The sequence below is a fragment of the Cryptotermes secundus genome, unplaced genomic scaffold (assembly GCF_002891405.2).
Source record: "Cryptotermes secundus unplaced genomic scaffold, Csec_1.0 scaffold7, whole genome shotgun sequence".
NCBI classification, from domain to species: Eukaryota; Metazoa; Arthropoda; class Insecta; order Blattodea; family Kalotermitidae; genus Cryptotermes; species Cryptotermes secundus.
The window spans coordinates 1,596,083-1,612,228 of NW_019727389.1; the positions used below are offsets into that span (position 1 = coordinate 1,596,083).

The 16,146-nt window shown below is 42.2% G+C and overlaps 1 protein-coding gene across 3 annotated transcripts in view; it reads right to left on the minus strand.

Moving 5' to 3' along the window:
- Positions 1–211: 211 nt before the first annotated feature.
- LOC111864610 overlaps positions 212–16,146 on the minus strand; it is a 219,445-nt gene continuing 203,510 nt past the window's right edge. For all 3 annotated transcript variants that reach the window (XM_023851976.2, XM_023851977.2, XM_033751494.1), the window contains 3 exons: positions 7,744–7,884; positions 3,693–3,830; positions 212–493 (listed from right to left, as the gene is read on the minus strand). In XM_023851976.2, the coding sequence (XP_023707744.1) occupies positions 284–493; positions 3,693–3,830; positions 7,744–7,884 (489 nt within the window). In that variant the 3' untranslated portion in view covers positions 212–283. The remainder of the gene's footprint in view (positions 494–3,692; positions 3,831–7,743; positions 7,885–16,146) is intronic.

The following is a 16,146-nucleotide window of genomic DNA, read 5'->3' on the forward strand; positions in this document are numbered from 1 at the left end:
ATTTTGTAAAATAAAAATTTTTCCAAAAGCAGTAAAACTGCCCTCTTGGATGGAGCTGAGTGACGGAATTAATGAAAATACGACGGTACGTTTCATAACTGTCTTCACCTTCAACCAAGATAAATTTCTTTTTAAGTGAGAGTGAAGATAAGTCGAAAGCTCAGCTTCTTTGTGAATGCCAATACTGTGAGGACGCAATTCGATGTGTTCGACGGAAGTTGCTGTGTACGTCGAGCCGATCCTTGCCGCCGAAGTGGTGCTCCTGTCCAAGAATGGGTGTGCTTCAGGAGGTCAACTTCTCCTTGAAGTACTCGAACACCTGGATCACGTATTCCAGCCCGTTCATGCAGTCCCGGAAGATGACCCAGTCCCGCACGTTCCGGTACGATGAGTTAGTTACTTGGCGCAGTTCGTTTCCCATGATTTGCCGGGTGATATTGTCATGTTGCGCCACTCCACGCTCCAACATTGCCGCCTGGATTTCACACAGCGTCTGCAACACGCAACGCAAACAGTCAATGCAAAGCACCACCGGAGGAGCAGAGAATGGACCCCGCCTTATTCTCCGTTTCACTAAAGAAATAACTTGATGTAAACAGATAGGCGGGGTGAGTGCACTTCGCCACGTCACTTGATTGCGAAATGCATGGATACTATAACTTAATGTGCAGGTTTTCTTTATATAGAGTTCTCTTTTCTATGGTATACTGAATTGTGCAAGTCATTGTATTGTGTACGGTGTAAAGTTGTCCCTGTACTTAACTAATTGTCCAAGGCATGTACTGTCTTCGGTCGCTTGGAAACCGGAATCGTGGGTTCGAATCCCGCTCAGGACATGGATGTTTGTGTGCGTGTTTCTGTGCTGTGTACAGGTAGAGGCCTTGCGACGACCTGATCACCCGTCCAAGGAGTCCTACCGAATGTGTAAGATCAAGAAAAACCGAAGTGAACGGAGAAGTTCATGGAGGTAGGCCTAGGCCCACTGGGGCTGTAGTGCCAAGGGGGGGGGGAACTTAACTAATTAAGCACTATGCCATGAAAGCGTATGGGGGAATGAATGTATAGATTGGTGGTGAGTGGTCAGCTTCACGCCCCTACAGCTTTACCCCCGGGGAAAGACCCCTCGGTACCCATTGGATAGGAGGTTGAGTGGACCCCAGAGCCGGTCTGGACGACGTGCAGAAAATTCTTGACAACTCGGTCGTCCAGCCCGTAGCCAGTCGCTATACCGACTGCGCTATCCCGGTTCCTATAATGTACGGTGTAAGGTTATAATTTCACAGTTCGTCTAATAATTTATTTGAACCATCGTTGACGAAATTAATAACGTCAAGGATTCAGAAGGTTCGGAGAAGGGCAGTGCAGTATGTTCATGCAGCATATTCCGACAATTTCGTGGCGTAAGCATGATATGCTTAAGTGACTGAAAGATCGTCTCTGTGAGAACAATGCTGAAACTGTAAAATGAATTCATACAAAGAGTGAAGACCGTTCATGAAAGCACATGTGGTAACTACGCCGTCAACGAAACTGTACAGAACGCAAGGCTTATGTTCTGGGGCTGCGTCCTTATCACTGTATCCTGAGTCAAATGCGATTTCTGTGGAGTCAGATTAAACGTTACGAGGCCAGCAACAATGCCCCTTTCAGAAAGCAGGAAGTGCGTTTGCCCTTACTGCTTGTGGAACCTGAGTTGCCCAGCGCGCGTACAACCACTTTGCTGATTACCTAATGTAACTGACTGATTATTCCTGTTCCTTAGTGTTGCGGACATGCAGAATCTCAGACCCAGACACAGGTTTCTATCCTGAGTGATTTTTTAGTTTTCCTCAGCCCCTCTCCCCTCGAAAGTGTCGGGATAGCTTAGTCGGTATAGCGACTGGCTACGGGCTGGGTTATCAAGGGGTCGGAGTTCAAGTCAGGGGGAGGGCTAGAATTTTCACGTCTCCATGTAGTCCAGACCGGCTCTGGGGGCCATCCAACCTCCTATCCAATGGGTACCGAAAGCTCTTTCCTCAGGGGTAAAGCGGCAGGGGCGTGAAGCTGACCACTCACTTCCGTCTAGTGCCGAGGTCAAGAAAATGTGGATCTATACATCCACTCCTCCATACGCTTTCATGGCGTAGTGTTTAATTAGTTAAGCACAAGGACAACTTGACCTTACCCCTCCGCCCGGGCAAAATTTGTGACATTATATTAAAAAGGCCAATGACTGTGTATTCACATCCCTTTCAATCAGCCTACCACTCGACGCTATAGAAATAGTCTAGGCGGTTAATATAACGTCGTTAAATAAACCATGAGTCTGCACTTGAGAGCTGCTCAGGCTCATAAATGGCTACACGGCATAGCTTCCCCTCAGCATCATCCCAACGTTTTGATGATGATGATGATAATGTAATCATAAACCCTAAAACTTTTTACTCAGTGTAATGAAAGTAGACTATTAATATTATTCATGAGAATTGTGCATTCAGCATTGTTCCCCTGTACAGACAAGAATTTGGTTTTTAGGATCCATTCTGAGACTTAAAATTTCGTCCGACAATCTTCGTTCGGTTTTCCACATCTCCCCTCGCATTCCTCTCTCACACTGCTGTGTACATATTTCTGCATACTGAGTGACGGTGACTGTCGTCGTTTTACTCCGTGTAGTGTTCTAATTCGCTTTCTTCTTGAAAAGCCTACAAATTCTCTATGTAATTTAATATGTTGAACCTCCAAGCTTTTCTTCTCTCTCTTATAAGATAAGTTCACGCTTCTGATGCAAACAATGTGAATATAGCCGTGCTTACTTAAGTTGCATATTTTTAAAAATGTTCTTTACAAAATATCTTCCTATAATTCTATTACTTACTTACTCATGGAGCTGAACCCTTCTGGAGGAGCCGCCAATTCTGCAGCTACTCAAGAATTTCCCAGCATTTTATGGAACCCGGAGGTTCATTACCGTGTTCACAAGAGCCCTCCACTGGTCCCTATCCTGAGCCAGATCTATCCAATCCATACCATCCCATCCCATCTCTCTAAGATCCATTCTAATATTGTCCACCCACCTACGCCTTGGTCTTCCCTGTCGTCTCTTTCCTTCTGGCTTTCCCACCAATATCCTATACGCATTCCTCGTCTCCCCCATTCGTGCTACATGACCTGCCCACCTCATCCTCCTTGACTTGATCAATCTAATTATACTTGGAGAAGAGTACAAGTTATGAAGCTCCTCATTATGCAGTTTTAATTCTATTAATCTTATTAAACTTATTTTATTATGCATGTCTACGTCTCTCTTATTATATTGCGCCGCCATAATAGTAAAATGTTTGTACCCACAACCACGGGGGCAGGAATGACAATATGACAGACACATAAAGGAGATGGAAAATGAATATGTCAGAAGGAAGGAAGGTGATAAAGGGGTGGAGGAAAGATAATGCCGAGTGACGGGACTGTTTTAACGTGAAAGAGAATGAGGAAGTACGGCGAAGAGGAATGACAATAGAAAGGAGGGAAGGATATAAAGATACGAAAGGGTTAAAGAGAAGGAAGGAATAATTCATTTTCCCTCACCTTTGACAGATCATATGCTAGTGGTAATATAGCAGGAAGAATATTCTACACGCCATCATGAATTTATGCAGGCCTGATACACATCTGGGTTCATATGTAAGCACTACAATGTTGATCCCACTCACCGCTCTCAGTTTGAACTCGATGTCTGCGAACTGATTCTTGAAGGGCCCATTACTGTCCATCTGGTCCCACACGACCTGTTCTATGCCGACGGCGTATTTCTGCAGGTACCTATACGTGTCCTTCAGCGCCATGTCAAGCTGCAACAAGAGCGACTTTCAGTATTGCGATCTTTACACAATGTCCGTCCGTCCATACTTCCAAACCCACTTACCAGATATCAGCGATATTTGGTATGGCAGATATACACTTCATACAAATATCGCTCTAACCTGATTGCCCTCTGCGGCTGAACGTAACGTAAGCTATATCATGAATCTTCAAGTACAGAAAATGGGTTCATGCAATTGCATTCATACATCAACCGTCTGAAGCAGAGTGGTTATTATACGCAACGACTTATTTATAAAATACGCATTTTCTGCACACAGCTCACTTACGTATTTTATATGATTCTAAGACTAAACAGCGATTATTTCCCTAAACAGTACTAACAGGGTTGTCTTTGTAACAGACGCAGTCTCTTTTTTGTGAGTTAGCGACTGAACTATAGATGAGTTTCATGCTTCAAATAGTGGCTCTAGTGGCCACTCTTCTTCCTATTCATACAGTACCGGGCGAGTGGACTGAGGTTCTGGTCACTCACCTCCATCTAATTCCGCGGTCGCTTCCCGTGAACATCTTTATGGAGCGGTGCTCACACACACGAGCACCTTTACATATGTCAACCAATAAAAGGTTCAGAATCTCTCGATTTTTAATACCATAAAACTGCCTTCTGCAGAAGTTAATAGTCACTCAGCTGGTCACGAAATTCCAAGACTTTATCGAACCGAAGTTTCATTCCAAATTTACAAGACCCCGCCGTTGGCCCCATATCCTGAGCCAGACTGATCCAATCCACATCATCACACCCTATTACTGTAACACTTATTTTAATATTTTCCTCACATCTACATCTAGGTCTTGCAAGTAGTCTCTTCTCCTCAGTTTTTACAATTAATATTTAAGTGCATTTCTGAACTCTACCATGCGTGTCACATGTCTCGCTCATGCCATTCATCTTCATTTTATCGTCCTGGAGTGGAGTACACAATTGCATTTCCCACTGTGCAATTACTTCCGGTCTCCTGTTACTTGCTTACTCTCTGGAGCGTACTCCAATATGCAGCGCTCGACAGTACATACACAGGTCTCTCTCAGAGACAAAGCTTACGTCCAGCTTCCAGTGTAACTAGTTGTGATACAAAAACATTTCATCGGTGACGAGGCAGTGTGACGGAAGAAGAAATGGAGTCACCGCTGAGGAATGCATAAGATGTCCCCAAGGATCACGGTCATCGAGATTACTGGTCAATGACGTGAATCAATATAAGCTCAAAGAGTGTCTGATCCCAGTTCACTGAAACAGACGGAGATGCTCAACGCGGTCGAGCTGTCAGCACGTCTGCTCTGTAACTGAATGATCTTGTTTTCGACTCTCGGCTAACAAGATTCCTTGTGCTCTTCTTCAGTACTTTCGGAATGTTCAATATAGCCAATTCATCATATACAACTATCGTCCAATTCTTTACTATAACTCGTACGTTTCAGAAGAACTTTTTATGCTTCCATAATCTGATGTATTAAGTTTCTAAGTCGCAGTCAGTATGGAAGCTTCTGATGTACATGGCCATATTTATAATATAAACAACAGCACTTGCGTTTCAATTGATATATGGTAGTGTGTTGATTGTAAAAACCGAAACGTCTAACTAGTAGAGGTAAAACGTGTATGCAATTAATAAAAGATAAATGTAAAGCTATCCCTGCAAAAGGCCATGAAGGCCCATAGGGTTGTGAACACATCGAGGCATCCACATTTTCTACACAATCGGCTCACAGATGGCGGTGAGGTTGTCAACCTTACGCGCCGGCCGCCCGTTACCCCCCAGGGCCACAGTGCGGCTGGAAGGGTTAGGTCAATTAAATAATCCAATTACCTCATCGGGAATCGAACCCGGGACCTTCCGGCTTGTAGCATAGTGCCTCAACCAACTACACTACCGCGTGGCTCCTGTATGTAACTACGTAATAAGTGTGCACAAGGTTATGTGCGACATTGCATATTTTGTGCACTTATTGTAAAAGGGTGATTGCTTGAAGTTTGAATTCCCATCGTTGCTCCCATATCACACCTATATTTCGACAATCTAATGCAACGCACACACATGAAGTAATTTAGTCTAATGCAGTCAGTCACTCTGTTACTATATTTTTACCAAAATGTTTCGGGTTCATTATGTTATCCCCAGGGGTGTCATATTTACTTTGCCTCAAGAACATCACTGATTATATGAGTATAGAGTATGCATGTTTCATTAATACTGCACTACTACTACTACTACTACTACTACTACTACTAGTAGTAGTAGTAGTAGTAGTAGTAGTATTCTAAAAAACTAAAAGAATATTAAAATTATTAGCATAACACACTTACGCCCTATTCTATAAGTTAGGAATGAGAATGTGCAGTATAATTTAATACTAACAAGAATAAAATAAACAGTATAAACTGACTTCATGGAGCTGAGCCCTTCTTGAAAAGCCGCCAGTTGTACAGCTACTCAAGAATTTCCCAGCATTTTATGGAACCCGCAGGTTCATTACAGTGTTCACAAGGGTCCTCCATTGGTTCCTATCCTGAGCCAGATCAACCAAGTCCATACCATCCCATCCTATCTCTCCAAGATCCATTTTAATTTTGTCCACCCACATACGGCTTGGCCTCCCTTGTGGCATCTTTCCATCTGGATATCCCACCTCCTATATGTGTTACCCCATTTGTGTTGCATTACCTACCCGCCTCATCCTCCTCGATTTGATCATTCTAATTATGTTTGGTAGTTCATGGAGGTAGGCCTAGGCCCACTGGGGCTGTGGTGCCAATGAAAAAAAAATTATGTTTGGTGAGTACAAGTTATGAAGCTCCTCATTATGCAGTTTTCTCCAACCCTGTTACTTCATCCCTCTTCGGTCCAAATATTCTCCTCAGCACGCTGTTCTCGAACACCCTCAGTCTACGTTTCACGCCTATACAGAACCACGGACAAAATTATAGTTTTGTATATTCTAATTTTTATGTTTTTAGATATCAGACTAGAAGACAAGGTTCTGGACTGAATGGTAGCAAACATTACCCGAATTCAATCGCCTCTTAATTTCCTCCTGAATCAAATTTTGATTTGTTAGTGTAGTTTCCAAATATTTGAACTGTGCCGCATTTTGAAAGTATCTGCTAGCTATTTTATGTCATGATTTTGCCCTGCATTCTGGCAACGAGACAGCAACGTATACTTAATTTTTCTCTTAGTTTACTTCTAGACCAACCTCCTGTGTTTTTCTTTATGGTATCTACATATCTCCCAGTAGATTCACGTCATCGGCATACACCAACAGCTGATGTGCCCCATTTAATTTCAGTCGCACCTGGTTCTCCTAGACATTTCTAATGACATATTCTAAAGCAACGTTGAAAAGGAGTGGCGATAGAGCATCTCCTTGTTTCAGACCATTATGGATAGGAAAATTATCATACAAATATTTACCTACAAGGACTTTACTATATGTTTCGTTTAAACACATTTTAATCAGCTTAACTAGTTTCATGGGTATCCCAAAGTCTATCAGAATACTGTACAATACTTCCCTCCTAACTGAATCATAGGCTTTCTTGAAGTCTACGAATACCTAATGTACTGTCTCATTGTACTCCAATTTTTTTCTCCAGTATCTGACGAAAGTAAATCTCATCTGTAGTTGATCTGTTACGTCGAAACCCACACTGATGATCCCCAATAATTTCATCGATGTATGGACTTAATCTTGAGAGAAGGATATTGGATAAAATTTTGTATGAAGTTGATAGCAGTGACATAGAATAAAGAGTAGTAAAAAGAATAAATGTCCATCTTATGGTACTTTAACTGGATCGACATGCAGTGATGTGGTGTTTCTTTTAGGACTTATTTCGTAATTAATATTACAGCGTGTAGTGTTTGGATTACTTCTTACATCGAGTTTCTCGAGCACGTCATATGGAACTTTTTCTCCCAAACTTTTGGAGAGTTCTTCCGCAGTCGGCAGCCATCCGTAGTGCACGGCCTTCCATTCTTGGTAAATCTGGTCGAAATTCACATTGAAAGTGTTTTTAGCCTGTGAAGAATCGAGAAAAATATATGATCAGTTTATGGCACCCATTGACAAAATATGCAATGCAAATGTCTTCCATATCAGTGACTAACATGAATAACACCAATCAATATCAATATCTCGGAATCCTGGCAGCACACAATGAGGACACATCATAATGAAGTTAATGGCTGATTCAGTGTTTTGTTACTTAAAGAAGCTGTTTTAAGAACACAGGCAAAGGTGTGGGTTATATATTAGATGAGCATTAATATTTTGAAAAAAAAGTCACTGTGATATATTTGGAGATATTCTTCTGGAGTACTAAGGAAGCCAAAGGAAACGTTTCTATGCGCATGACCGACTGCCCAGCCAAGAATCGAACACAGACTCCTACGCAATCCCAGCCCATTCGACGAGAATGGCGATACATTCACTGTATGTTAGACGCATGAATGGCCACAAAAGCACGAAATTCGACACTCTTTCATCTGACAGGAACTTGCTTGGACAAATAGACGACACCCCTTATGAGCTGGAATTAGGAGTTCTTATATAATTAAAAATTGTAACGATTTTTAATTGGTTTTAAATGGAATGAACTGTAACATATAAGATTTAACGCAGAACAGTTGAGTACAATTGTAACATTTTTATTACGAAATGCTCAGTTAGGCGCGTGTGAAATGGACATTACTCAGTGCAGTGTAGCAGGTTTGGCATAATGGGACACCAGAGGATGGCGGTTTGGGGCCGAAACATGTTAATAACGAAAACAAATGTGAAGGAGGAAATGTATAGTTTCATTATAGACGGAAAATTATATGTAAACACGGCTGAATATAGTAATGAAACAGGATGCTTAAATACAAGACTGTACTGTCGTGAGTCTTCTCTGGCCAATGCTGCTAACGTCATTTCTTCGCCCCTTAGCCAGCAGAAGTGGTACCAGGAAAGGCGAAACCAACGATGATTTTATAGTGGGCTATCAAGAATGAACTAACACATGATAGAAGTCCTTAAACTGTCACTTCGAATATGGAAACAGAGAATGTTACGTAAACGTAAGAACTGTCAACATTCCCACCACATGGATTTGCACTCCGCTACAGATAATCTCACTTGTCCCTCTAGAGCTGATATTTCAGTAGTATTTTACAGTATCCAATGTTCATTTTCCCAGTCGGTGTATAATCCGTCAATCTTTTGGTTACTTTTCTGATTTTCATTTTCCGAGTGATTGTTTTGTTGTATCCCTCCCCAAGGAGCTCCACAAACTGCCTACAGATTTTAGTATATTTTTTAATCGATCCCGAACTGAAATAGGGAAAAGGGTTATGTTACGGCGATGTTATTTTCTAATTCCTTATTTTCTGATCGGCTTCCCCAGATCCTGCCGTACTTGCCTCGAGTCTGTTCTTTATCTTTTCCCCTCTCCTATCCCTTCGAGGAATTCAGTTTCTAGCGCGTGCACCGAGCAAGGTTGGTTCACGCAGTAAAGCTTCGACCTTGTCATATTCTGGAGGCGGGAGGCGTCCGGTTCCAATTATTACCGGAACGCCGGCTCTCCCGACTAAGTATTTCCGTTATTTTCGCCCGTCCCTCTTAAGTAAACGCTGGGATAGCATCGCCGCTTCCTTCTACATCGTTTCTAGTTTATTATTCTCTAATCATCCTACGCACAGTGGCCGCGCATGTCTTCGCCCGCTCAAACACTGAAATCGTGCGTCCGAATCCCACTCGTTGCATGGACGTCTGTCTGGATTTATTGTGTTTGTGTTATCATGTGTAAGTAATGGCCTTCTGATGGGCTGATCCCCCGTCCAAGGAGTCCTGCAGACTGTCTATAAGATTAGGAAACTGAAATGAAACGCAGCGTTTCACAGATGCCCTGTCTTCGAGAGGGAGCAACAGGAATTAATATTAATACCGTTCAGTGATTCAGTATTGAGGGGGTGGTTTTCCCCATGCACCGCGACTGATAGTCTATTGTACATCCCCCTTTTAATTTCTACCGTCTCCATCTCCCTACCGATACTGGTGCTCGCTATCAGCCTCTTTCTGCCAGCGAGGTTTCTACCCTCTACTTGGCAGTGGTATCTAATAGTTAGTTCCTTTCTGTCAGCGAGTTAGTCCCTCCTCTGGCAGTGGTACCTAATACCGTATTTACGCATGTATAGGCCGCACATTTTTTGCCAAAAATTCAAGAGGAAAACTGGGGTGCGGCTTATATTCGAAATATTCGAAATCACACTTCATTTAAAAAAAAATATATTCATAATTAGTAATACATTAGTAATAATATTCCAAGAAAATTATTTTTTCTATAATTTGTCTGAAAATTGTGCTGCGGCCTATACATGCGTAAATACGGTACTTTAGCCCCTTTCTGCCAGCAAGGTTTCTACCCTCTACTTGGCAGTGGTATCTAATAATTAGTCCCTTTCTGTCAGCGAGGTCGTCCCTCCTCTGGCAGTGGTACCTAATACTTTCCCATCTATCGGAGGCATTGGAAACTATTTGGCCTAATTTAGCTCAGAGGCCTCCTAGAGGCATGAGGTTCTTTTACGTGCCGTAAATCTACGACACGGGACCCACGGCTTAAAGTCCCTCCCGGAGGACTTGTTCCCTGAATTTTTCCGCCCTTAAAATTAAAGGACCTCCGCCGGGTATTTGAACCCGCGTACCTTGAGTCATGAGGTGGGAACGTTACCCCTAGACTACGGAGGCCGCTAATAATACCGTTAGTCTGAGACAAGTTCCTCAACTGGTGGTAGGAGTACTCTTAAGGGTAAGCAAGATGTCTGCGTACGTGAACGCAACTGGAATGTTTGAATTTCTGTTGATATGTTTTAACTAATACATATTCGTAAACCATTATCAGTGCAGAATAAGTCTGTGGATATAAGGACGTCAAAATGTGCAGCTCTTTGTGTATAACAGCTCACGCTGTCTTCTGTGTTTGAAAATTGCAGGTACTTTGAAAATACTTTTAAAAAATTAAATGGGGACTTTAAAAAAAAAAGACTGGCTGACGTACTAACAGCGTCGCTAAATAAGCTCAAATTAAAAGATATACAGCCTACCAGGTATGACCAGCGGATGAAACAGAATGACATATGTACTGACAGATGGGCTTCAAAGCAGCCCCTACTGGATAGCTGTATATGCAGATGGGAGCGTGCTCGAAAGAGCGAGGCTCGAAGGATGAAGCAGAGGACAGGGGCCTCCTTACGTGGAATGGACACCTCAGTAGCCGAAAGATGTCAATTGTGCTCCACATCGTTTTGAATTCGGCTGTGTTTCTGTACATTTAAAATGCAGTAATAGCAGTTATAATTTATTTAGTCTTGTTCTGTCACTTCATCTGTTTGTTGCTATCCTCTGTTAAACTACTGCTGTTTCGATATTGAAACTTCTCATGAACTTCATGAAAATTTTATTTTCATGATTTAATATTACATTGTTTTTAATATTTCCTTCATTTTATCAGCCCACTTTTCATACTATCTACATTTTTATATGTCATTATGTTGTCATTAACACGTGTCGTTTGTCCCTCAAATGCTGTTGTACACATTTTGTTATGAACTGTAAGGTGAATAAAAATTATGAAGACTCTATCATGAAGAACGGGGCACGCGGTAGCGTAGTTGGTTGAAGCATTATGCTACAAACTGGAAGGTCGGGGGTTCGATTTCCGATAAGGTCATTGGATTTTTCAATTGACCTAATCCTTCCAGCCGCACTATGGCCCTGGGGTCGACTCAGCCTCTAACAGAAAGAGGGCAGCCGGAGCGTAAGGCTGACGTCACCGCCACCTGTGAGAGCCTGTTGTCTAGAAATACCGAAGCCTCGACGTCTCACAACTCTATCGGCCTCCATGGCCTGTTACAGGGATAGCTTTACCTTTTTTTACCTGAATCATAAAGAATATAAACATATATTGGATATGGAATGTAAGCAATACAATTCGGAAAGGTGTCCTTTCAGGTGACTGTCCTTTAAATAGTCCTGTCACCTATCGTATCTGCTTTCTATTTAGTTTCAATAGTTCCATAATTCTTTTTGTCAGTCTTACATTGCCGTCAGATGGAGGTGAGTGGTCAACCTCACGCTGGCCGGTCTCTTTACTCCCAGGACAGAGGCCTCCGTATCATTTGAAGAGAAGGCTGGATGGGCCGAAAACGAATTTTGGTATAATGTACAAATTGTAAATTGGGTAAATTCCTGTGCCTGTCGAGAATTGAACCCTTGTCAAGCACGCAGTAGTCCGGTACTTTACTGAGCTACCATGCCTCTCCATAATTTGATAACGAACTGTTAGATAGCCTACGAATCTGTCACAACCGTATTTTTTACTAAATTTAAATGAACATGGATTGAGTGTGGAAGGTTTACAAATATTCTAATTAATATTAAATTACAGTGCTATGTTAATTTCGGAAGAGTGTAGCAGTGAATGTAATCACCACTTAGAGGAAATGGAACGGCTGTCCTTGTGACTAGTAACTTCTGCTTTTCCGTGAATTCACGTTGCTGCCGCTGATCAATTCGCCAGCTCCCGGAAATATGCAGGCCCGCACAGTATTTGTCAGCAATACTGTCACAAGTGTCGGGAACATTCAGAAACCCTCGCTGGACTCCACAACTGCATAGTATCTTGTCAGCAATACTGTCACAAGTGTCGGGAACATTCAGAAACCCTCGCTGGACTCCACAACTGCATAGTATCTTGTCAGCAATACTGTCACAAGTGTCGGGAACATTCAGAAACCCTCGCTCGGACTCGGACCAAAGAGACGTACGTATGTCCCGTATTGTTTTGGAAGGCCCTTACAGTGAGATCGTGGGTTTGAATTCCTCACGGAACTAGGATGTGTTCTTGTGTTTTCCTCTTTCGTTACAGGCACTGTGATGGGCCGAACCCCGAATAAGGAGTTCTGAAAAATGTCTAAGTTTTATGTTTCCAGAAGAAATTCAGAATTCCAGAAGAATTCATTTCGAATCGGAACGGTCCAGAGGGCGCGGCAGTTGGATAATCAGACCACTTATTAGACCGATGTATTATACATAGTACGCGACGGTTAAAGTATGCTTCATGGGTTCATTAAAGATACTGTATAAGCATCACAGGTTAGAGTTCCCAATGGAACCAGGGGAAAGGACGCGAGGTAAAGCGGTCGTGACCTATTATGTATGTATATGCTTCAAGGTTACATGTCATTAAACCTTGTAAGCATGAAGAACCCGTAGGAATTCAGGTTTAAGATCAGAGATTTATCGCATCAGGCACGTATAAACATTTCAAAATTCGCTCGGGCAAGATCATGTACGTATTTTTCAGGAGAGGGGCGATTCTGGTAATTGAATATGGATGTAGCAGTTCTCTCGAAGTCTTCAGCAAATATAACGAAAAAGCAACTTATAATTGTTATTAATGTGTAGCAAAAGAAAAAAAGCCCAAGAGTAAACGGCATTCAAATTAATGCATGGACGAGGGTGGAAGTCATCTATAACTTTTTTTTTCCTTGGCACTACAGCCCCAGTGGGCCTAGGCCTACCTCCATGAACTTCTCCGTTCACTTCGGTTTTTCTAGATCTTACACGTTCGGTAGGACAACTTGGGCGGGAGATCAGCTCGTCGCAAGGTCTCTACCTGTACACAAACACAGAAAAACGCACACACACAAACTAAACATCCATGCCCTGAGTAGGATTCGAACCCACGATCCCGGTTTCCAACCGAGCGAAGACTGTACATGCCTTAGACCGCTCGGCTACCGTGACCGGCCATCTGTAACTTACGGAAATATATATATATAAAAAAAAACTGACCGTGAAGTATTAGTTAACAATTTATAGCTGGTTCATGTGTGGTTAACGATGACGTAACGAATTGGTGGCTTATTTAGCGTCAAAGGAAATGAAAGGATTTATAGTGTGAGGTGCAAAGCAACTAATCGTGGTTCATCATTTTGCAAATACTATCCCGATATTTGGTTTAAAGGACCGAAAATATCACGAAACATCTCACAACAGTCGACGTCCCAGCCAAGACTCGAAGCTGATACCGGCAGGATACAAGTCAGGCGCATTGCCATAATTTAATCTGGTCGGTAATACTCGTAAATATATTTTACAATTCTTCAAAAGAAATATGAACGACAGAAAAATCAAACAGGTCCTGTGTACTATTTATCTCATAATTACAGTAAACATTTAAATAAAAGGAAAGTGGAATAATGCCGGTCACGGTAGCCGAGCGGTCTAAGGCATGTACTGTCTTCGCTCGCTTGGAAACCGGGACCGTGGGTTCGAATCCCACTCAGGGCATGGATGTTTAGTTTGTATGTGTGCGTTTTTCTGTGTTTGTGTACAGGTAGAGGCCTTGCGACGAGCTGATCACCCGCCCAATGAGTCCTACCGAATTTGTAAGATCTAGAAAACCGAAGTGAACGGAGAAGTTCATGAAGGTAGGCCTAGGCCCACTGGGGCTGTAGTGCCAAGGGGGGGGGAAGTGGAATAATATTGAGATCTTAAAACTCTGTACTAAATATCTCAAAGACAAATAAGCCGGAAGACCACAAATTCATTTGCAATTATTAACCACCAGCGCGAATATTAAAGTTATACAATTCATCCAGTCAGGCTGTGAAGGTACTGAAATCTTTAAAGCTAGGTGCCATTTTTTTGGCAAATTAAATATTTACATTAAGTCTGTAGACATAACTCCATACTGCAGAAAATACGGGACGCTTGCTAGTCATGCTAGTACAAGCCGTGGTGCGAGGTTAATGGCGGGTGGGAGGAGGGGGGGTTGCTACAGGCACATCCTATCTGGAGGGAAGAGGGTTTCCCAAAACATACAATCATTCGTTTCTACGAATTCTTGAGCATCACTCGTATAATACAAACTACGCAGTGCAAACAATTTGCTAATGTTAATTAAACTGGATCAGACCCAAACACGTCATTCTAAGGCGGGCGTGCGTGTGGCTTGTACGCAAGTTTGGAGTTGTAATGGGTATGTCCCCGAGTTGGCAGCGGGGTAGTACCGAAAACAATCGAATTAGAGAGATGTGGAAGTGGCAACTTCACATTTCGAGTTAGAAGGTTAAGTTTTCGATCTTAACTGCATCTAAGCACGAAAAATATTAACAGCGTAGTATAATACGGTCATGTAATAAATACTTTCCGCCACTACTGGTGTTTTACTCTTTCATTCGGTCCATCTAACGTCGATATTAAGAGTGTCAACATTCCCTTACGTCTCATGGGACCTGTTTTGCCTTGAACTCTACCTTGACCCATTCCGTACTGGCGGTTTGTATCTTCAGGGCCATGCATATGACATTTACAGTTATATCATGAGATAGGGTAGCATCATTTGATTCGCAGAGAGATCAGGAGTTCTCTGCTCGCTATCAAGTCCACAACGGTCGAGAGAGATCAGGAGTTCTCTGTTCGCTATCAAGTCCACAACGGTCCAGAGAGATCAGGAGTTCTCTGTTCGCTATCAAGTCCACAACGGTCCAGAGAGATCAGGAGTTCTCTGTTCGCTATCGAGTTCACAACGGTCCGGAGTAGGCCTGTTGCACAACTTATGCCCACTGGATGCACTGGACATTTCCGTTGTATGAACATAACTGTTATTGCTATTATGATCCTGCAAAGTTATTATTATTATTATTATTAATAATAGCATTAGCAACATCGCCATATTCTTTCTGAAAGAAGGCTCTCTGCCCGTTTAGACCTCTACCTGACGCTTGTAAGGAGGTTTGTGTAGAGGTGAACATAGAGGAAATCAAGTACAATTGATCCGTCGCCAGAATGCAGGGCAAAATGACAACATAAATATAGTTAACAGGCCCCCTGAAAATGTGGCAAACTTCAAATACTTGTATTTTGGAACGACAGCAACAATAAAATTTGATTCATTAAGAAATTAAGAGAAGATAGATTTCAGTAATGTTTATATTATTATTAAGTTCAGAAACTCTGCTCGTGTATCTGCTGTCGAGGAAAGTAAAAATTAAAATACACAAAACTATAACTTTGCCTGTAGTTTTGTATAGGTGTGAAACTTAGTCTTTGACATTACAGGAAATAAATAATATGAGGATGGAGGAAACTGCATAATGAGGAGCTTCATAATTTGTACTTTTCATCAAATGCAAATAGAATGCCAAGTTAAGGGGGATGAGATGGGCAGAGCATGTGGTACGCATGGGGAAGAAGAGGAATGCATATAGGAATTTGGTGGGAAAGCCAGATGGAAAG